The following is a 23,076-nucleotide window of genomic DNA, read 5'->3' as shown; positions in this document are numbered from 1 at the left end:
TGGGACTTCTGGGCTGATCGGTTTCTGTCAGTATTTCTGAACGCATGATTTATTTCGGCTTCACCTCCGATGCCCCCATACAATGTTGCATAAACATTCGCGTTGCCGTTGTACTTCTGCGCATTTTTATGGGACTTCAAGTCTATTTTCAGTCTTATGAATTTTTACTAGTCTTCAACCGTTTTTTTGCAGAATAACAGAAGATAAATAAAGCTTAAAATGGAAACTTAGTGGGCTAAGCGGTTCAGCAGGGCACCGTCACCATGACAATTTCATTTCTGTGGCTTTAAATACTGATGCACTGATAGTGCAGTGCTCTTCTGTGTTTTATCATCAAAAGTTCAGTGTCAACACATAAGACAGGTGCAGAGATGCCATCTCACTTCCTGTTTGGTAGGTGCAAATTTCTCTTCGAGCTTTAAGAAAATCCCCTGAGTCTGAAAGCTGAATGCTTTCATTTTGTTGCTAAATACATTAGAAATTTATAAAAAAAGAAAGAAAGAAAAAAGAAGAAGCAAAGTGGATTCTAATAGTAAAACTAAACAAAACTTGTTTTTCTCACATGAAGAAAAAAAGTTGCCAGGGTTCAATGACCTGAAGGTGTAAAAGAAGAAGTTATTACAAGAGCTGGTTATTTTTTTTTATAAATGCAAAAAAAAATGCTACATTCCAATTATAACTTCCAGCTGCACAATTTAAAGCAACATTCACCATTTTGTTTTTATTCACAGTAGATGGAAATGCAAACATGAATATGGATATGGGATTGTGTGTTAAAATATTTCTACCAAAGCAATTTTTTGACAGCATTTTTTAAGTTTTCTATATAAGAACGAAGAAGCTAAAATACGTAGATATTCTGTGCAGGAGCTGATTATTGAAGTAAGTGCTTTAATGTTTACTTTCTTCAGATCTTGTCTCGAACACATCTCATTTTTAGATCACAGAGATTTGTTTGGAACAAAGAAAAGAAACGATAAAATCTCTGAATGTGCAAAACGTACAAAGTTAGATGCTAATGATTAACATTTTTCAGAGTTTTGACCTCCTTTTGTGTTCTCTCGCCTCGCTTGCTGTTGTTTTTTAGGTTAAGTTTTGTGTTACAGATTTGGTGAACACATTCTTCTTCACACTGCATTTCTAAAAAAGTATTTCTTATGAGATAACTGGTGCTGCACTTTTATGGCACCTCAGACGATTCCAACTAAATTAACTGGAATAGATTTGTTATTCACACTTTTTTCTTCGGTAAAGTATGAATAATAATTAAGTAAATTACATGACTAAGTAAGTTACAGAGTATGTTTCTCTTGCCACTCTTCAAAATAGGTAAGAAAGGAGAACATTTCAGTGAATGAAGTCAAATATGTGTTAATTTTAAAATGTCAGCTTGAAGATATTTACCAGTTTCCAAGCCTCCATAGCAACCTTTAAATGTTATCTACGTCCCCATCAGTTGTCTAGGTATAATATCAGGACTCGAGCCTTTAAAAAAAAAACAAAAACGTAAAGGTTTTAAGTTTTCTAAAGCCAGTTGGTACTTTGAGAGAAATTCTTTGTTTTTGTCAGATGAGACTAACAAGAAGCAACAAATTCTCCAGATGTGGTTAGCAAAAAAAGACGAATGAGAAAAGTAGAAAAAAGCACATTATTTATATATATATATATTTTCTTTATTAATCCTTCATTTATGTAGGAAAACCTCTTGAGTCTCGTGATGTCATTTACATGAGCAACCTGCACGTTGGAGGGTCTGTGATGCTCGGGGCCGGTTTTCTCTTTCAACCTTGCTGTAGTTTATTTGTTAGCTTTATTTTAGAAATCCGTCGGCTTTGCCAGATTGAAAACATGAATTTGCTCCAAAGCCAATGGACAGATATTTACCCAGTGCTTAAAACTCTGGAGCGTGCTGCGTGTGATGAATCATTCATTGTGGCGAAGACGGGAAGCCTTCCAGCAGCAACTTAGCTTTAAGCTTTAAAATCGGTCAAAGGTGAAATCTATAAACTGACTTCCAACTGCAGCCCGAGGTTGATCTCTAACTTACTTACTAAAGAAAAATAATCAGAGAACAAATGTTAATAACAACAGTAATGTTCTATTATTACTTAATCGACAAAAGGTTTTTATGCTTTTTGGGGACATGGGTCAGATTGTAGGGCAACGATCGTGACCCGATAACCGCAGTAAAAAGATTAAAAAATAATGCATTTATTGTACCTCTAGAGATGAAATTACTTTTAGAAACATGTTTAACATGACACCATTTCTGAAATTCCTATCAGTTTCTCTTGCTGTTATTGTTTTCTTCTTCTTCTGTTCCAAACCGGTGACACTGTCGTCTGACCGGTTCGGTTTCCCTTTGATCCGTGTTGCTGAGAAATCAGGAACCTGCAACAGAGACATCCTTCGTCGTGACTTATTATTTTAGTCATGAGTGTTATTATGCCAAAAGTGCCAAAATGAAGAGATGAGCCGAGTGCTAATCTGCTTAAGTACATCAAAGTATTTCAGATCCCTGAGGTTTTTCCTTCTTTTTTTTTTAATTTTTTAATTTTTTTATTTTTTTTTTAGATATTTCAGTTTCCCAGGCAAACGCAAAAACATGCCCGCTATCGGCACGATCATGTGCTCACTTGAAGTGGGGGGATTTCTGAAGCTGATTTTACTTTTCATTAAGTTAAACATGTACAGAGATACTGAACTTTATCGTCTCAGATATCCATCAGTGGGATTCTCTTCTGCGATGCTGTATTCCCAGCTGCGTCCCAGTCAGGCCCATTTTGTTGGTTCCCTGTGGCTCCACTCTGTTGAAGCAGACAGCTATCAGAACCGTCCCTGAGCTGTCTCTAATGAGTTTTTCCATTATCACTGACATCATCGGAATGGCACTACTTCTGTATTTAATTGATTCTAGGGGGGGTGAAATTATTAGAACAGAGGCTTGTTTCAAAGCCACGAGGAGCCGAGGGCGTTTGACGTCACCGAGTCGTCGTTCGGCACATCTTCCCTGCTGGCGATGTTTAACCACACTCGCTTTTCATCAATAAACTACGTCTTGCTAGGCTTCTCATACTGCTTTGATTTCTTTCTTTTTTGTTTATCAAACTATAACCACAAACGTTTGTGTGTTTTATTGGGATTTACTGTACTAGTCCAGCACACAGTGCCTAATTGAGACGGATGGAAATGGATTTCAGCCGCCTTTCACTTACAAGCAGAGCTGCAGGTGTTTTGAGGCTTGCCCAGTTGATCATTATCTTTTCAACATACCTATAGCTCGGTCGGTTTGGACTTTGCTACGGATCCCAGCAAAGTCTGGACTCTGACCGAAACCGTTCAAATACATGAATGCGTTTCGATCTGAATGATTGGTAACACTCACTCTAAAAGTCGCATTAAAAGTCTGTTAAAGTGACAACTTTGCATTAAAGTGTCATTATTTATCAAAGGACACTTCATGACAGTCATAAACATTCATAAAGACTCATTCATGTTCATGACAAATGTTATGTCAGTGTTATGCACACCCCTTCGAATTAAGTGCCAGCACATTGTTTTATTTGTGTTCAATAGGATTTATTCCCAGATCCGTCCATGCATCTTCTCATCAACTCTACTGTGTCTTATCGCCGCTGTTGCGCGACCAATGTTTGTCCCGTTGACCGATTCTTCCACCCTGGGCCTTCTGGCTGCTTCTCCGCCCTGTATTTAGGTGTTATGAGCGTTGCTCCATGAGATGCTTCCCCACAATGTTCTCCATGACTTGTGCTTTGTTTTTTTGTTTTTTTTTGGTCTTCATGATGCTGGTTGTCCACTAATGTTCTCCAAGAGGTTGAATTAGTACTCTGTTGTTTTTCACTGGATTTTATTTTGGTGCTGACAACATCCTAATGAAGTGCAACAGAACTTGGTGGTTGTGTCGTGACAAAATGTTCCAAGCGGTATGAAGAACCTTTGCAAGACGCTGCAACACCAGTCAGTGCACGGGTTATTTTTATTTGTACTTGTGCATGTTTCTGTGTGTGAGTGGCGAGCCTTTGGGGCTTTGTGATGCCCTCTGGCCACTTCAAGGCGTGTCTCCGAGCCATTGCTAGTGTCCCAGATAAGCAGAAAGCCACAGACTGAGCAATAAGCAGCTCGGTGAAAAGCAAAAAACAGAATGTGGAAGTTTGGTCAGCATCCATTTTTGGTAATTCGCTGCAGGGGAACATTTTTAGCTCTACAAGGGAAGTATCATGCAGTCCTAACTGACTTTTTTTACCCCCTTTACTACTGTATCGAGAAAATAAAAAAATAAACATTTAATGCCCACAGAATATTAAAAATACCACATCTCCCTGGATGCTATAAAGTCATTGTCTTTTGATGTTAGTATTGTTCTCCTACAGACTATAGAAGTCTGTGTTTCCATTTAATAAAATCATTGTCCAGAGCTGGTGTGATGGCCTTATGCAACATTTGGAGAACACATCAGCGTGTTTTCCGAAGCGCAATCAGTCCACCTCCCCTTGACCTCCTATAAAATAAAACCCAACATGCACACACCTGTTTGACCCCAGTCCACTCTAATAATCACCAAGTCGACGGCATGCAGCTCATCAGTTTCCTCGGCACTCTTTGTGCTTTTTAAATGTTATGTGGCAGATTTTTTTTAAATTCTTTTTTTGCTGTAATTGCTGCATTTTCTTACGCAGCAGTATTTGACCTGATGAAAAATGTAAACAGACGGGTTACGTAACGCGAGCGTAGGGTGTCGGAGGGCTGTTATTGGACTAAAAACAGACCCGCACTTAGACTGTGACCTCACTCGGATGAACATCTCTATTCAAAACCTGCCAGTGATTCCGATCATGTAATGTTTGTTTTTGCAAGGACTGCATGTGTTTTTCCGTTTATGAGCTGTGCTTCAGCTATCAGATCTTTTAGGAGTTTATATCTTGTCTGTGTTAAGAGGCAGAGATTTGCTGGATAATTAGGCTGCAACATGTTGTGCCGTGTCTTGTCTCTTAAAAGCAAATCTTAGTAAATGATTAACCGGTCCGATTTACGCGATTTGTGAGCCTTAATGAATAATTGACCGAATAAAGGTGGCAGCGAGCGGAGAAAGCAGCAGAGGGAGGAACACACCCAGTGATTTCTGAGTGAAGATTACAGTGCTGAAAACTTGTTTTCACAGTGCCAGAGAGATGACAAATGCACAACAAATGTCCTTGGAATTTTCCCCGTGCTGTTTTTCCACAGCCTTAGCGGTTGTGATAATAACAACACCGAGTCCAGAGCCTTTTAGCCTTTTAATGACTCTAACATTTTATTTGGCTCCGCTGCTATTTGAAGCATTTTTTTTTTTTTTTTCTTGACGAGAATTCACTCCGACTAAAGTAATCAGAGCCGTTTTGGCAGAGAACAACCTTGGACGGGGTAAAGCTGTCATTGAGCATGCACAAAAAAAAAAAAAGGCAAAGGGGGCTGGGGGATGGGGTTAATGTTGACACAGAGAAATACGTGACTGAACTTAGATCATTTGAAGTTTGCCTCTTTTTCTTTCCGTTTCTCTCCTCGGAGCTTATCTCCGCTGGCGCTGTTGCAACCGAGCGACTCGCTCTGCCAAGAAGTTACAATACAATTGCTGGTTGACATAAACGTGGGTGTTCAAAGGACTTGGAGGGTTTAAATACTTTATTGTGTGTGTAATGTGAACTGAGCAATTATGTCTGCCAGCTTTTCAAACAAAGAGCTCCTATCAGGCAGGTTCATGTGTTTTTAATTAACTGTGTTGGGGAGACTAATCAGAGAAAACCAAATATAGAGCCACAATCATCAGAGCTTCCAGAGTGCTGCAGTTCAGGCTGATGTTTTATGATGCGATGATAAGAAAGAAACAAAGCAGAATGTTTGTCGTGTTATGTATGTTGTGGTGGGAATTTGGCTTCTTCGTGAAACAGTCCTGTTTATAGTAACTGTTTGGATGCGTCTTCTCGTTTGTGGGTTGCCGGTTAACCAGCGGCTGTCATTTGCATTATTCTGCTTGGCTGTTTTCACGCCCTCGTTCAGTATATATGCTTTAAAACTTTCAGCGAGAGTGCGTTTTCTCTTCTTGACTCAAATTAAACTTGAGGGTCACGTTTACAAGCACATTGGAGCGTTGTGGCAGCCTGTTAGCCCTTTCAGCACTAATCCAGTTTAGAAATAATTAGCTACAGGCTAGCAGGCCTGTGAAATTCCTTTTTCTGGTTGTAAATGTTTCTGTCATTGCCTTGTGTTTGTTTTTCTTTTTTTCAGCTTAAAGTCAACTTTCGCTTTTAGGAAATGAATTTCTCGTGACAAATGTTCTGTTTGTTTTATTGTTTCTGTGTAACAGTGCTGCAAAAAAAGTGTTGAGGTTTATTTTGTGCTTGTATTTTGGTCACACTTAATTGTTTCGGATCATCTAGTACCTTTTTTCTTGCCAAAAAAATAAAATAAAGGCTGCTTTTTTTATTTTTAAGAGAAAAAGAGCTCCTGAAACCATCCTTCTACTGTCCAAAAAGCAAACTTTCCCCTTGATTAAATCATTTATTAAATGTGATTAATCCACCAGACCATTAGATCTGAACTTAACTAGAACTTGTGTGATAAAATGAAATAGGCTAATAAATCTCAAAAAGCAACAAATCATGTCCCAATCTAAAGAAATTCAGAAAAAAAAACAGACGTCCAAACGTGATATTTTGCAGTTTCAAAATGGTTATGAAGTCATTCTAAGGGTTTTGAACTCAACACTGCAAAAACACACAATCTTGCCAAGTAGTTTTTGTCTAGTTTCTAGTGGAAATATCTTAGTAAACTTGAAATAAGACAAACTAACTTAAAGGTAACATTTTAGTAAGATATAAAAGCTTGTTTTAAGTAAATAATTCCTTCATATTGATGAAAAAGTGCTGGTTTCAGGCAGATAATGAGAAAAATGTCTTGTTGCAAGTGAAATAATCTGCCATTGGAACAAGAACTTTTAATGTTTGGTTCTGGTTTCACTGCTTCAGGACCCGAAGTTCATTAGTTCATGACCTACATTTCAAGCGCACTAGCAGTTCCACATCTGAATGGCTCTGAAAAGTGATTTAGAATGGCCTAGTCAAAGTTCAGACTTACATCTCATCGAGAGGTGGTGTTGTGGCCTCCAGAGGCTCTATTTGGCTGAATTGAAACATTTTTTTACAAAGAGGACACCCAGCCAAACTTCCTGAAAACATGTTGTAAAAGACTCACTGCTGCTGCGCTTGAGAGTGGAGTAAGTTTTTATGAGGTTTAAAGCGCAGTTGCATACAGCATTTTGTATTTCCTCGCGTTATCTCTGTCTCACATTAACAGTTTTTGATTATCTTAAACATTTAAAAATAAAAAACGCAAAAGCTGCTTTTTTTTTCAGCAGCATATAAACAACAGTGGGGGTTGTTGCTACACCGTGGTAAAACAACAACAAAAAAAATCACACTAGATGGTGTGATTTATTTCCGGCCTAAATAGATAAATCTCATCTTGTCTTTCTGTTCTCCCTCAGCTCCGAACCTGAAGGGGCGACCTCGAAAGAAGAAGCTTTCCATCTCTCAGAGGAGGGAGACCCAGGGTCAAGCTCCAGGTCAGGGCTCGTCGGGGTCAACCCAGGGTTCAGCAGCTGTGGCGTCTCAGGACCCCTTGAGCCCAGAGAGCAAAACTACAACCAAGGTGAGATAAGATAAGCTGTGCGTTCAGTAAGCTGTAATATAACCTCACTGACTGCCAAATGGACTGACGTGTTGTTAGATGCAGGGTGGCAGACAAAAACCGAACAAAAAAGAGGATGCAGCACAAAGTTATCTTTATTTCTAGTCTTTGCATGTTACTGTGAAAATATGTTTAATTCAACTTAAGTGTAAAATTAATCAACGTTTTGACACAAGACCTGAGAGATGCATTATTCTGTTCAAACTTCGACCTGCTTCTCTTTGTGTTGGACTGCTAGCAATAAAATATTACTGATAAGAAGCCGAAAAACTGTCTGAGGTTCTTCAACTCTTTTAGGGTCATTTTGATGTGCTGAATCCAGAAATCACATTGGTTTTGCTCCATCAGGTCAACTTTCTGAGCTATGAATGCAACATGAGCATCAAAGTGCATGACTTGTTCTCACATCTGGATCTGTTTCCTGATAATCTGGGATCAATGAGTGATGATCAGGAGGAGAGACTCAATCAGGACAGAAAAGAGATGGAGAATTTTACACAACGAAGACGTAATGTTCAAATTACATGTACTTACCCTTATCATTGTTTATTACTCAGTTTACAGAAAGTTTGTAACATTTAATTAATCCACTCTGGCAGAAAACATTTTTTTTTCTCCTAAAACTTTTTTTGGATGAGAAATATTAACAGAAATTAAGTGATAATGTCACAAAAATGTCATCGATTTAGTCAGAGGATCAGATTTCTCTAAATCAAATTAGAATAAAAGCCTGACCTGATTGAGAAAAATGGATGTCATTTTTGGATTCAATGGTACAAAATAGTCCTAATTCAATTGGAAAAAAAAAATAGACAACTTCCAAAAAACTTTTTTTTTGTAACCCAGTGTAATAAACTTAAATTTCCTGTCATGTCATGACACAACGCTAATTTATCCCCTCCGAGTTTAAGAGCTTTTTTTTATACCTGAATGACTGACATGCTTTAAAATCCCCGTTGGTCATTCACCAGACCGAAAATTAGCAAAACAACATCTTTGTCCTTAAGAAATCTGTTAATTAATATTACACAAAGTCTGGATTCTTGGAAGCAAAATATAATAAAACAAGGAATGACTCAACACAATTGCAAGGGATTATATAAAGGTTCATCGTGCACATATTTGGCCTAGATGGGAAGAACTCATAAATGTTTATCAACATGATTATGTACACCATTATGGCTATTATTATTAGTATTAGTATTATGCAGCAATGTTTGTCCTCTGGCTCTGGCTTAAAGGCTTACCTCGTTGTTGCCAGCATACTGTTTTCCAGGTGGTCGGGGGGGTTTTTTTATCTCGGGCTGCAGAACGAGGCCACCACGTTTCAGTTTTCCCCAAACAACCCGCTGTGACCTACGCAGCAGCGGTGCAGCGCGCTGTAACAACCACCAGCGCACGCAGGGAAACATGTGACTCCGAAGGCCACTTGTTACACAAAAAGGAATGACATAATCTGTCATGAGAGGAGTGCAAGAGATGATTTGTAGCCTGGGAATGTTTAGTATTTTCATGTTTGAACAGATAGATTGCTGATTTTGTTTATGTTTTTTGTTTTTATGTATTTGCTATTTTCAGTTTTTTGTTATCTCATCTGCAAAACAGCCTTTAGAACAACTTTTTTTTTCATTGTTTTATTAGATTTGATAGCATCTGTTACAGAACAGCACTCCTTTCTCTCCTGTCCTTTCTCCTTCCCTGAAACACATAATAGTCTTTAAAACAAGCACAACATGATCCTGCAGAGGAACAAGATGTGTATCTTATTTTATGAGTTTCCATTAGAAGGAAGCAGTTTTGTAAATACAGCAACAATTGCTAGACTGAAGAGCAGATTTTGTTTAAAACAAGTGAGATCATTGCACAAGTATAGCAGAAAAAAAAATCAAAAAGATATTTATATGTTTTTCAGTTTCAACCGAACATCTTAGTCTTCCAGATACTTGCTGGAAGAGATGCACCGATCAGAGTTTTGTGATCAGTTTATGATTTTATTAAAGTTCTGAGCAGCAAATAATAATTTTAGCCAATTCTGATTTTTTTTTAAAAGTATGACAGAGTATTAGAGACACAATAAGAAAGTAAAAAAATGTAATTACTAGAATAAAGTCATAAAAATGTGGGAATAAAGTTATAATATTATGAGAGTAAAGTCAAAATATTACGACTAATCTCCTAATAATTAATATTACAACTATACTCGTAATGTTATGACTTTATTCTCGTATTATTTCACCTTTGTTCTCAAATGATGTTACTCTTGTAATTTTTTATTTCTATTTGATCTTAATATGGCCCCAATACGCCATTGTATAAGTAGACCTGATTATCTCAAGCTAATTTATGATTAACTAAACATAAAAAAGTTGTGTAAATTAAAGTGACATTGAATTTAAAAAGTGAAAGGTGCAAAAATGTCAACATAAAACATATCTAAATCTGGGTGAAAGGCAGCTCTCAGTGTTTAGTTTGGATACTGCATGGTGGCTTAAAAGGCCACATTATTTATCTATTTTCATAGGTTACAAAATGACGATGACTGGATAACTTCAAAAAGCTACATGTCCTTGGAGGTCCAGTGACTGGAGGAGCACATGGTGCATTTACTGCTCTGAAAAAAGTTCGGAAGTTTGAATCCAGCCAAGCTAAAAATCGGGCCGATTTGTCCATGCATCCCTGCGACCTTTCAGAGTTAAAAATTGATATTAGTCCAACTCATCGTTGGCTTTTCAGTGACGAGAACATGAGCTATGTGGCCACAAAGAATATTTGTTTCTGCTTTGATCCCAGCACATCTCGCGTACAGCTGTCTGACCTCATTTAAATAACCCTCTCATTGTGGTTTCGGTTTCCCTTTAATCGCATCCGCACACTCCTTGTGCTCTGTCCGTGCAGGTCAAGCCCGGCTGCAAAACAGTACCCAACGGAAAACTAACCACGCCGGGCAAACAGAGGCCCGCCGGGCTCAGTAAGAAGTCCTCACTCGAGGAGAAGGAGAGAGGAAAGGAGAAGGACAAGGAGGAGAGGAGTGAGAAAAAGGAAGAGAGGAAAGATGAGGAAACTTCAGAGGAGAGCCGCGCGGAGGAGCAGGCTTTCTTGGTAGAGCTCTACAAGTACATGAAAGAACGAGACACGCCCATAGAGAGGATCCCCTTCCTCGGCTTCAAACAGAGTGAGTAGCGCAACTTACTCTCTTATTCCCTCTCTGGCAGCGTTTAAACAAAGGAGCACTCTTTACTGTAGAAGAAGAGGTAAAGTAATGTGCGGGTAGGTTTTTACAGGGTATTTTGAAAATTTAGGTCGTAACATTGCCGGCGGGGAAGGTTAGCGAGCTGAGAGAGGGTTAGAAACAGTCAGAGAAACAACTGTACGTCAGACACGAGAATAAAAGTAGCAGAAAACACATTAGAGAGTTAGAGAATATCTCACAATTTAGAGTAAGAATGTCAAATAATTTAGTTTTTCATTCCAGTTTGAGTATGAGAGTGAAACAAGGCAGACGTTTAATTTTAATCAACTTCTCCAAACACATATTACTTAAAACTGTCCTCCATACACACACACACACACACACACAGTAGAAAAATAACCATTTAGTTTTTATCCTGCACAGAGGTTTAGAGCTTTAAGAGAGTAAATAAAGAAGAATCCAATGACTGCAGACGTTTATGGCAAAAGTAAGAAGAATCCATGACTGTTGGGGATAAAGAAAATAATCCCTTTGTCTCAATTATAAACTGAGGGAATAAAAGTCTTAGAGGAGAAACAGTGCATACAACAACTTGTAAAGAAAAGAGAGAGAAAAAAAAACTCAGGAGGCTTTCTGTCAGGACACATTTTACCCTGCTTTCATGTAAGACAGAACATCTCCTCACTCTTGTCAAAAGGTTTTCCTGTGAAGACCAAGAACGCCCTTAAAGCGGCGTTAGGAGAACATCACATGTATGGGAAACACGTCTGGCCGAGATGAAAGATCTCTAATATAGGTCGGATGCTTAGCTTGCACTTGAAGTGCAGAGGGGCAGAGAGGAGAAAACCTGCACGTAAACATCATAAAGAGCGTGCTCTTTCTGGTCTCTTGAAACTGGAGGAAAGAAAAAAAAAAAACGTGTTTGTTTAAGGTGTTTGATCTTGAGGAAAGGCACTTGAGAATGCCACCTCTCATCCCAGATTGTTTTTTTTTTCTCCCTCTCTCTGCTGCGTTCTGAGTCTTTTATTCAAGGAAGGAATGCACATTAGCGGTGATGCTAAGGGAACCGTGCAGGATTTAACTATTCAGGATGGAACGGCTCCTGTAAATTAATCAGAGGTGGAAAAGGGAGAGTGATGTATATTGACTAGGCGAGAATTATTTACCTGTATCAAGGTAAGCGAGGTTTTTAAAAGTTACATCAAAACTCATCAAATTTTCTGTCGTACCAGTTCTACAGTCTATTACGTTTTCTTAAAAGTTATTTTTTTAAAAAGACACAGATTGACTAGAGTTTATTTTCTGACTGCAAGAAAATGGCAAAACTTTTACTGTACTTGTTAGAAAGACAAGTTTGGCTATTTGGAAATATTTCGCCTCTTGCAATATTCTTCTATCATTAATGTAATGCAGTTAACGTCTGACTAATTATTCAGCTAATATCAGCTTGTTGTAGGATAACTGGGTTACTCTAGAGAGAGCAGAACGCCATGCAATAATCACCTCTGAACTACAAATACATTCAGTAGGTGTTTATTGCATTGTTAAAGGTGTTAAATTTTAGTAATGAAAATTTTTTCAATTTCAGTTGCACATATTTGTTTGAAAGCATGGTGTTTAATAGTGGCTAAATGCTAATATTTACAGACTTATTTTGATTACAGATTTGACATTTTGATTAGAAGCCATTGATTCAGTGCACTGCTGTTCTCATTCATCTGTGTAATTAAGTCTTTATGCTTATATGGTTTGTTGTATGATTGAATAAATCATCTTACTAAAAGCTGTAAAACTGTTACTTGTGGTAGAGGACGTTTCTGTATTGGAGAAAGATTTAAATAGTTCAGTGTCGGTGCTAATGCTAACGTCAAACTTGCTAGCAAGCTCAGCTCGGTAACCTTGAGGTTCTTGCTGCCAATGAACAGCACTTCCTATCCGTGGCTGTCATGGAAACCTTCCAAGGCACCATGTTAAAATGGATATTAAAGGTTTTTAAATTGCTCTTTCAAGAACATTTTATGTCTAAGTTCATTTGCCAGCAATGCTAATGCTAAAGTTAAACTTGCTAACAAGCTGAGGTGTAACCATGAAGTATTTGTTTCCAATAAATGGAAAATGTTTGTTGTGGTTGTCAGGGGGGAATAGGAGGGATACACACTGCTGTGTTAGATTAGATTTTAAAAATGCATTACTTAGTAACATTTTATGCCTTCAATAAGTTAGCGTCAGCAAGAATGTCAACTACTGTATGAATTTAGCTAAGATGTACTAATCTTAGAAACTTTTGGTTTCTAACTTGTGGGATTTTTGTCACATTTTATAAATTGCCAACTAGCTTAGCAACACCACTGGTGCTAAAGTCCAACATGTTAAACCCAAGCTTTCTGACTCTGTGGGAACAACAAAAGGATCGTAGCTGTGGTTGTCATGGCAACAATTTACATGCCATCTTGTTCGAATATATTTTTAAATGTCAGTTACTGTCTTTGAGTGTTGACTTAATGTTTTCTCAGACATATACATTAAAATACCTGCAAACGGTTATAGATTCAATTCTGTATCGAATTGTTTCATCACTGCAGCGTTGCGTCACTCGTTACTCTAAACTGTTACATGTTGGTCTTAGCTAACACCGCCACAGTATTTTGACAGCCCTGTCATTGTAGCTGCCAACGTGTTGTAGCTCAAACAGGTCATGGCGGTTTCAGTGGAGATGGAGAGATGAAGACGTCGGAGAATTACACGCTCTTTACTTTCAGCTGGCATTTCTCTGTTTGAGCTCGGAATAAAGTCGAGGTCCGCTCGCTCGCCAACTGTTTTACATACAGCACATGCTTTGAATCTCAAAAGTAGACACATCATAAGCAAGAGCCCTCATTAAACGGTAAAATCATGCTGTTTAAACTTCGTCCTTGGCAGCGAGCACACATCAGCACATGTAAGGGGTTGGGGGGGGCACATCACAATTAATGCAAACTCTCAGATATAATCAGCTGCCAGTTTCATATTTTTTCTCTTTCAACAAATGCACTGAGGGATCAAAGGGGTCTCTTTCATGTAATGGAAACTGAAATTCTCCTATTTTAGTCGTTTTTGAGCATTAATCTTTTTTTCATGAAGTTTTCTTGGAGTTTAACAAAGCAACAGATGGTTAAATGATTCCACCAGAATTACCCTCGTATCCGTTTAAATCTGACTCTGAAGCCGGAGTAAAAGCTACAGTCTTATTCCTGCAGTTCCCAACATAATTCACTTCAATCTACGTTTCACCACAAATTGCTTGTAACTTATTGTAAAACCTTGTAATACGAATACTGCTGGCTCGACACTACGCCTGCCTGTTTTCCCTCGCCTCGCTCTCATGCTAAATTTATATTTCACTTCTGGGTTTGTATGCATTAAACATCCTCGAGTAGAGTTGCTTATGTGTGACCGGTTGGCCTGGAAAATAAAACAAAATTAAAGTATTAGAAGCTGAAATGAAGAAGAAGAAAAAAAAAGAGAAACAGGAGGATTGGATACAGGCTAGAGTTTTTTTGTTTTGTTTTGTTTTGTTTTTTTCATTTATATTTTTCTCTTGAAAGTGGCAGTAAACAACAGCTCTATTATCAGCTCTTTCAGCTGCAGCTAATTATTTCTGTCTCCTGGAGATTAAAATGCTGTTTTCTTGCCAGTTGGCAGGAAAAAAAAAAAAAAAAAAGATGGGGAGAAAAAGTAAAAATGTTTCCACTGCAGCTTTTTTAGATTCCAAGATGCGAGTGCTGAACGGGAAAGCTCCATGATAAAACCACGATGGCCACGGCTTCACAATGTAACCTTGAATAAAAATTACTGCAGCTTCACACCATCGTGGCAATACTGAAAATATTTCAAACAGAAGTGAGAAAGCAACAATTACTCCCACTGCAGCTCAAAAATTACAACAAACTGATTATTGCAGATTTAATTTTATCTCCCACGTTTATTTATTGTTACGTTAGTAATAAAACAAGTTGGGTATATGTAGAAAGGACATCGACTTGTTGGACAGAACATCATTCCTTTGTGCTCTGACTCTCGTTACAGAGTAACATAAGTGACAACAACTTAATGGTAATAAATAGCGTCATATTACTTGTTCTAATCATTTATAACCTTCTCAATATTCTATGAACATTTTTATTGCCATAAACAGCAGACGCCTTATAATTGCTGACCATGTTTTCACTAAAAATTTCTCCTATTTATCTTTTGTCACAAGATACTAAATTTGAATCGGATTAAATTCAGGATTCTGGCTGGACAAAAATATCAGTTTTTATTTCAAGTAAGGAGAAACATGTTGGTAAATTTCAAATATTACTTCAGATTTCTTTAAATCTGAATATGCCAGGGATGTGAATAGTTTTGGGATAGTTTGTATGTCTTACTTTTTTCTGGGTTTTGCTTGAACGATTCAGCAGATTATTGAATCAAGAAAATCTTTATTGACTCAAGGCAAACATATCATCTTTACACTTTTTAAATAGTCTGAATTATTTTTCTGGCAACATGGAAGATGTTATGCCTATTTTGCCGTTGTGCTCTTTATTGTTAGGAGAGTATAACAAGCTGATATTAGCTGGTTAAGCAGTAGGTTGAGCACACAGTCATCTGCTTAAGAGGAGACATAATGTTTGGAGCTTTCCCACTATTTTCTGTTTTCACAATTAGAAATATTGACCAGAAAAGACAAAGATCTGTGAAGCAGCCGACAGTGTGCAGCAACAGGTTGGGAAGGGGGAACTCAAAATTACTCGACTCTCCACCGAACTGAAAAATCAGCTGTCACTTCAGCACCTTCACAAGATAGACATTTTAAGCTTAATCCTTGCTGCTCCTTGATTCCAGTAAGCGACTCACACCTAACTGGGAAATCGCCTGTCCGTTTCTGCTTTAAAATTCATTTCCAAAACAACAGTTGACTCTGCGTCGCTTTCAACAACCTGATATAAATGTGACAGTTCAGTTTCTAAGTCATTCTGCCTTTCTTATCGTCGCTCATTGTGTTTCGCTGAGCAGCTGCTGCCTTAAGGCCACATGTGTGCAGATGAAGTGGTGAAAGGTAACAAGACACTGTAAACTGAAGCATTTACACAAAAGCAGTTGTGGTTCTAGTGTGTATTTTATGAGATTAACCAGTTAGTGTGTGTGTTTGCGTGAATGTCCTGACGTGTGTGTGTGTGCGTGTGTGTGTGTGTGTGTGTGTGTGTGTGTGTGTGTGTGTGTGTGTGTGTGTGTGTGTGTGCGCGTGTGCGTGTGTGTGCGTGTGTGTGTGTGTGTGTGTTTTTCCTGGGCTTGGAGATCAGCATGTGATTGTGAACATCAGTTCCAATTTGTCTCCCTCTTTCAGCCTTGTTGTCTAATTGCCGTGCCATCGGTGTGTCACTGAGGCTGCATTGTGTTCGTGTTTTGTCATCCTTATCTCAGTGATAATTGCCCCTGCCAAACAGAGAGGAATTAAGAAAAGAAATTACTAATGACAAGACATCTAAGAAAAGGCATGTTCCCTCATTGCCTTTGTGTTCCCGTCCCCTCCCGGTCCTGTGTGCGGCTGCGGTAATTACAGTCGATGCGTAACAAGCGAGTTAAATAGACCATCTTTCTGTTTCCACAGTCGGAGAGTACAATGCGCCAGCGTGCTCAGTTCAAACAGAAAAACCTACCCAGCTCCCTTTGTTATTCCACCCGAGCACCGACAACGGTCGCAGAGAGGAGGGAAAGAGAGAGAGAGAGAAAAAAAAATCAATGCTGTCAAATGCGGAGATAGGAAAATGTCATTTTGACAAATGCAAGGCTTTGTGTACGCACAGATTGAATTTTGATGGATTTTTCCCTGGGCGAAGCCTCCCTTTTCTTATTTATAGGCCTTCATATAAAAATGTTAAACAATGATGTTACAGAAAGCAAATACAAATGTCATTGGGACAAAACGTCCCTCAATGAACTTATGCTTCTTTGTTCGTGGGAAGTATTTCCTTTAAAAAAAAGAGAGAGAGAGAGAAAGAGAGAAAGAGAGAAAGCCATTTAAAGACTCTCTGCCAGCTATTTTTAGGCAGAAATATTACACAAGACATGTATTTATAATGTGGCTTGTCAGGGTTTGTTTGGTGGGAGAAATCGATGCAAATTAATTTGCATTAGTTCAAACAGAAGTTTGAGCATTTTGCAAAGTCTTTGATGCTTTTAATGGCTTTTCATTCCTACCTGCAGGCTGCAGCTGAGAGTTAACAAATGTCTTTGTCAGGATGAGGCATGTTCTTTATTCTAGCAAAATGTGGTGTTCATTTGTACTCCTTCAGCAGAAATAAGGAAATACTTATAGACAAAACAATCAGTGGACTGGTGATCAGATCCCGCCCTCCCATTGCATACATTAAACTCCCACAACTATTGGCCAATCAAAACGTCAGCAGGGATGTTCGATTTGTTGATTGCTTCTTCTATCTCCTACTTTTATCGCCTTACAGTTACTGTAGACTTTCTGCTTCTCAAAACGGCTTCATGAGTGTTTGAGGGAAGTAAAATCAAAACTTTCTCGTTGCCTCATCCACTTTTAGCTCCGTCGCCGCGGCAGAGTGTATAGATGCCAAGTTAAATGCCACTGTCTACACTGAAATTAACAAAGTTGTATTTAGTTTGGTTGCATTATTAAGAAAGTTAAATATAAGGTGTTGAGTAAGTTATGAAAAACTCAGTTATAAAAGTCTGCGTGTCTGGTTTTGTTGCTATTTTGCAAAAATATTGGCTACTCATCATGCTGCAATGCACTGCGGTGTTTCCCAAACAAAAGTGATGGGTGGCATCTCTTCACCATGACACTGCCACTACCGTGCTCTTTTTATCTGCACCATCCGGCCCACCATAACATCTTATGATCTCCTCTAGACTCCATATGGCTACAAAAATACAGCCTTCAACATAAAAGTTGTGCACTTAAATATCTTATCAATCAAATCAAAGCAGTTTTTATCTGTATGCTGCCAAATACCATTAATGACAAAACTGGACTCATCAAATCCAGAGACACCTGTTTATTTACGTTTTAACCTTTTTGTCAATGCATTCTGCCACAACCGGCCCGTTAAGGACGTTTGTGACTTGACATGAATGAGTTTAGCAAACCCGTTCTACAAAAAGAAACAACATGAATTTTTATTGCAAGTTATTACAAAGCTTTTTTTTTTCCCCATACAGATTTGTCAGCCAGCTTTCCAGAAGTGCACAGCAGAGAAAACTTTCATCGCTCTTTTTATTGGCTTTTGTTTTTTTTTAAACAAACTTTTAATGATAATAATGAGATGATGGAAAGCTTTAGCAGTTTTTAACCACAATGGTTTAAAACCTCTGTGTGTCTTGACAGCCAGACCAGGCCTGGCCTGCGCTCTCCTGTTATCTCTGTCTGTCCCTCTGTTAAAAAAAATATTAAATGTCCTGGCCGAGGATGTAATCGCTGATAATTATTAAAGGCTCAAATTTGTAATGATGTGATTTTACATTGTGTTTTTATAGCTTTTTTCTTGACTACGGGGATCATAAAAGTCGTTTCCTTCCCCCTGGTGTAATGACTGTATATGATGTCATTTGTTTCAGCTTTCCCAGAGTTCCTAACTGCCTTGTTTGTCTTCTGTCTCCCACAGTCAACCTTTGGACTATGTTTCAAGCTGCTCAGAAACTTGGAGGATATGAGTTGGTAAGTATTCACATATGTGGCGACATATTACCCTCTCCTCCCAGTTTTCCTCCTCTCATTCTGTTCCCCTGCCTGCGATATTTGCCCTCTTTTGTTCCGTTTCTGACACATCTCTCCCTCTGACGCCGTCCCTTACCTGTCCCTCCACCCCCGCACCTCCACTTTCCCTCCCTCTTCTCCTCTACTTTTCTCTCACTCACTCCCTCTGCCCTCCTTTCACCCCAGTGAGGTCAGTTGCTATTTTTCCCCGAGAAGAAAGTATTGCTCAGAGCCACTTTTAGCCGAAATGGTGCTGTTGTTTCAAAACCCCCTCGGTGTGGAAAACACATGTTCCTCTGTTCTGCGCGGAGCAGAAGGAAATTGGATAAATCGCTCATTTTTTCCCACGTTGGAGATCAAGTGGAGAGAGGCGCGCACGCAGCTCGCCAGCGTGCACGTGTTGCAGGGAGAAACAAAGCGGGCCCGAAACGAGGTTGAATGAGGCAGTTAACTTGGCAGGATCGCCCCGCTGTTTGTTCAGCCACTGCTCATGTGCGACCTGTTTGATGTTCGCTCGTCAAACGTGTTGCTCGCACTCGTTTCTTCATTAGCTGGCTGTATGCTGCTGTCCAAACAGATAGCCAGAGCAGGCCCTAAAGAGGATACGGCTCATATAATCTGCGCTCATATCCTTTTAATACCATCATATCTGCCTCTGATTATTTCTTGTTTCATGTTGAGGCTTTGTTAGCTCAGCGGCAGCTTGGGTTTTGGTGTTTTATGACGGAGCCCGCCCGTTATTCCCATCTGTTGCGGGATACGGGATTATAGCAAGAACAACTGACAGCAGGTTGTTAACTGGGCTTATTGTGAGTGTTGAGTATTTAATAACTGGAACAATGTGGCTGAGTAGCTCCCCGAGATCTTGAAATGATGTCAGCCGTTCATGTTTTTTTTTTTTCCCTAAATATTTTTTGTTTAAGACTTGTGAAATTCTTCGCCTGCTGATGTCTTCTTTTTTTTTTTTTTCTTCCTCTCGTCTCTTCCTCCAGATCACGGTGCGCAGGCAGTGGAAGCACGTTTACGACGAATTGGGCGGAAACCCCAGCAGCACGAGCGCCGCCACGTGTACGCGGAGACACTACGAAAGGTAGTTGTGGAGTTGCAACACTTTCCACACTTGTTAGCACCTCTGCTAAATATGTCATTGTGAAAATCATCGTCTGACAATCTAACAGTCCCTTTCAAATAAGTGGAGTTCGAGTATTTTAATAATTTATTCTCCGCTTTTTTTTTTCTTTCTTTTTATGTCGATCTGTGTTTAGGGACGATAAATTCGTAATCTGTGATTTCCTTGGTGTATAAATATATTGCAAAACAAAGGTCATCTCTTTCTTTTAGCCACTGGTCACAAGGCTGGATGAGTTGCTGTATTTATCTTGCCACCATGCAGAGTGAGTAGGATGGTAAGAGAAGCAAGAATATCTCCACAGCTCTCCTTTAGAGAACTGCAGAGAAGAGTGGCATCTTGGACTCTCCAAGTCTCCATAACAACCAGGCTGCATGTCATCTGGTTGTTTCAGCATGATGCCAGAATAATAATAATAATAAAAAAACATTTTCTGGTTGAATATGTGAAAAAAAAAAAACAACTGTAATCTCTAGTGTGATGTACAGTGGGGGAACTGTGATGCTTTGGGCCTGACTCCAGAAGTTCTCGGCACTTTGGTAGGCTGCATCAAGGATTCTGAAATATTTTAAATATTTGGTGGATACAACCAACACTGAGAGCGAATCTCAGTTGGGTCTTTTGCTTGGATAAAGTTCTAATATATAAATCGATGTAAAGATTGTCCAACATTGAGATTTAAACTAATGTGTACAAAGAAAGATTTGACAGAATCTGAAAATCTGCCTGACTAGTAACCATTTTGTTGGGATTGTTGTTAGTTTTTGGTTTGACAGCACTCTATTCCGAATATGTCGTTTATATTACAACACACACAGATTAATATTTGTCGGCAGGGTGGGCCTAAGCCTTCACCCTTCATCAAACTATTTAATTTAATTTAATTGTCTGGATTGTAACATTTAGTTGACTCATACGGCTTAGATGGTTTCACCAGACACAAAGTCTGCTTTTCTCCAGAATCGTCTCAGTTCTCAGACCTGGATCCTGTTGAAACCTTTTGGGTTAAGATGAAGGGAAGAAAACATAAGGAAGGAGTGAGGACTCTGGAGAGAAACTGTGCGATGAGGACGAATCAAAGATTCCTCTCTGTACGTTTTTACTGAGAAAATGTTTGGATTTTTCTGCACTGAGATTTAGCCGCTGCTGTAAAAGATTATTTGTTTTAAGGCTTTCCCGCATCGTAATCTCAGATACCAGCGGACAAAGAAGAGAAATAGTATTATTTCACTTCTTTATTTAATCGGTTTGCTATGTTAAACCAAATAAACCACAACAGAGAAATATCCCCAAAGCCAAAACTCATTTATGCCCGACCCACACCCATCTGAAAAATCCACTTTGGAAACCTGCAACACAAAAAGATCAAACTCACTCCATAAATTTACAACCTTAAAAATCTTTCATCTTCACATTTCAAGCTGAGGAACTGAAACCGATCTGTATTTTGTTCGCGCCGTGCATATCTCAAGTACAAATAACCTCCCGTGTGATGTGATGTTCTCCACTTAATTTGAAAATGAAAAAAAAACATGTTATTGCCACACGTACCCACACTGCACAGTTTGCGTTTCCTTAAGGGTGGTGAACTCTCTTTCAGTTTGCTTCCAGGATGATTTCACAGAGCTTTATTCAACACCACAAGACAACTATTGATTTTGTTCAAGGGAAGTCAATGCGCTCAAAACCATGAAGAGCAGTGCTTCAAATGTGTCAGAGAGCTGATAATGCATGCAGTTCTAAATGCGTTATTATTTATGGGTTCAGCAGGTCGACTGGCTGTCCTTCAGGTTGTTTGTTGAAAAACTAACCTTTGGGTTAAGTACTAAACCCTTCGCTGAGCCTAAATTTTGAAAAGACGAAAGCCACATTCGTTTTGCAAGGAATGTGTCTCTTCATTAAGCTCTAATAATAAAACCGAGGATGAGATTCAGTTGTTGTCTTGAAATTAATTGATCCGTTTTGTTTCCCCACAGAAAAGAATACGCGGTAATTTTGTGTGATTCTGATCCGCGAGCCGACCAAAGAGGATTAAGCGTCTCTAAATAACAGCAGTGTTTTGAATTATTAAGTGACCTACATGGATAAACATACAGTAGCTTTTGCTTTCAGTGAAACGCGCACTCCACGCACGGAGAAGCTGCGAGCTGGAAACGGAGCCGTAATGTATTCGTTTAATCATTCAGTCAGATACTGCAGCATTTTGAACCTCCACATTTTAATCACTCAGATGGTATTACCAAACCAAAGTAAGCATATGGATGCGCTCCTGGGGGAGCTGCACGGGTATTATGCTGCACACGCACACGCCCACACACGCAGAAAGTTAACAACACCAACATCGCCACTTTCCCAAGGTTAAACAAATGCCAAACACCGTCTTCTACCGCGAGAGATAACCGGTGGCTCGGGGAGCGGAGCGGGACGTTCCTCTCGATGGCTGGCCGGCCCCCCATCAATGCCGCTGTTGCAGGTTCAAGCACCAGCGCAGCCAGCCCTCACACACACTTATTCACACACATACACACACACACACACACACACCTGTCAGTAATACAGTGAAGATGCCAGCAGTGCCATGTGAGAGCGAGAGGCAGTTCCAGATTGTGTCAAGATTGCGTGCCGTAAGTGATTTTGCAAGCTCTGGCAACAGTAGCTGGAGTGTCTTTTTTTTTTTCAGAAATGTGCACTATGCTGCACATTGTTTAATTTGCTGTATGTTTTATTTAGGCTAAATGTTCGTTTGTCCAAGAGATTTCGCCAAAAGCCGGAGTTTATTCTGCTTACTTGGAGTCTATAAATCACTCCTATAGCGCACGGGTTGGAAAAGCTGCGTTTGTTCATCAGGCTGCAAGATGTAAAGAGGAGTTGTAGGAAATGCAGAAAAAAAGGCGGACAAATTCGCATGGGAGGTGCTGAGGTGTGACTGCTGCTGCGCTGGCCTTTCCCTCTCCAGCCACCATGAAGCAGCTGAGAGGAAAAATAATGCTGAATCAATAGAAAGCTATAATATCCACGCACTGCAGTGAATATCGGGCTGACACAGAGAGGAAGGTGCACCAGGAAGGAGGGGTGGGCGAGATCAGCTGAAGCCGAGCAAGTTTCCATTCGGGGGAATAATTTTAGCTGAGGCTTAGTGTTTGGGTTGCTCTGAGGGCAATTAGCTTCAATGTATTAGCTCAGCAAACACGACCATTCTCTCTGCATGATGAATGAGGCTGTTCGGAGGCTCGCTCAAGTATGTTTGCTCCCCAGAGGTGTCTT

The 23,076-nt window shown here is 39.3% G+C and overlaps 1 protein-coding gene across 1 annotated transcript in view; it reads left to right on the top strand.

The window, feature by feature from the left end:
• Positions 1-23,076, top strand: part of arid5b (AT-rich interaction domain 5B) — a 103,242-nt gene that overhangs the window by 64,959 nt on the left and 15,207 nt on the right. Inside the window, exons 5-8 of the mRNA XM_015013274.2 lie at positions 7,541-7,704; positions 10,639-10,915; positions 18,592-18,644; positions 19,676-19,773. Coding sequence (XP_014868760.2) covers positions 7,541-7,704; positions 10,639-10,915; positions 18,592-18,644; positions 19,676-19,773 — 592 coding nt within the window. The remainder of the gene's footprint in view (positions 1-7,540; positions 7,705-10,638; positions 10,916-18,591; positions 18,645-19,675; positions 19,774-23,076) is intronic.

This window comes from Poecilia mexicana, unplaced genomic scaffold, assembly GCF_051168715.1.
Source record: "Poecilia mexicana isolate PSO_F unplaced genomic scaffold, ASM5116871v1 scaffold_15, whole genome shotgun sequence".
In the NCBI taxonomy this organism is placed as follows: Eukaryota; Metazoa; Chordata; class Actinopteri; order Cyprinodontiformes; family Poeciliidae; genus Poecilia; species Poecilia mexicana.
The sequence above is the reverse complement of the archived record's forward strand: the minus strand, read 5'-3'. Positions and strand labels throughout refer to the sequence as shown.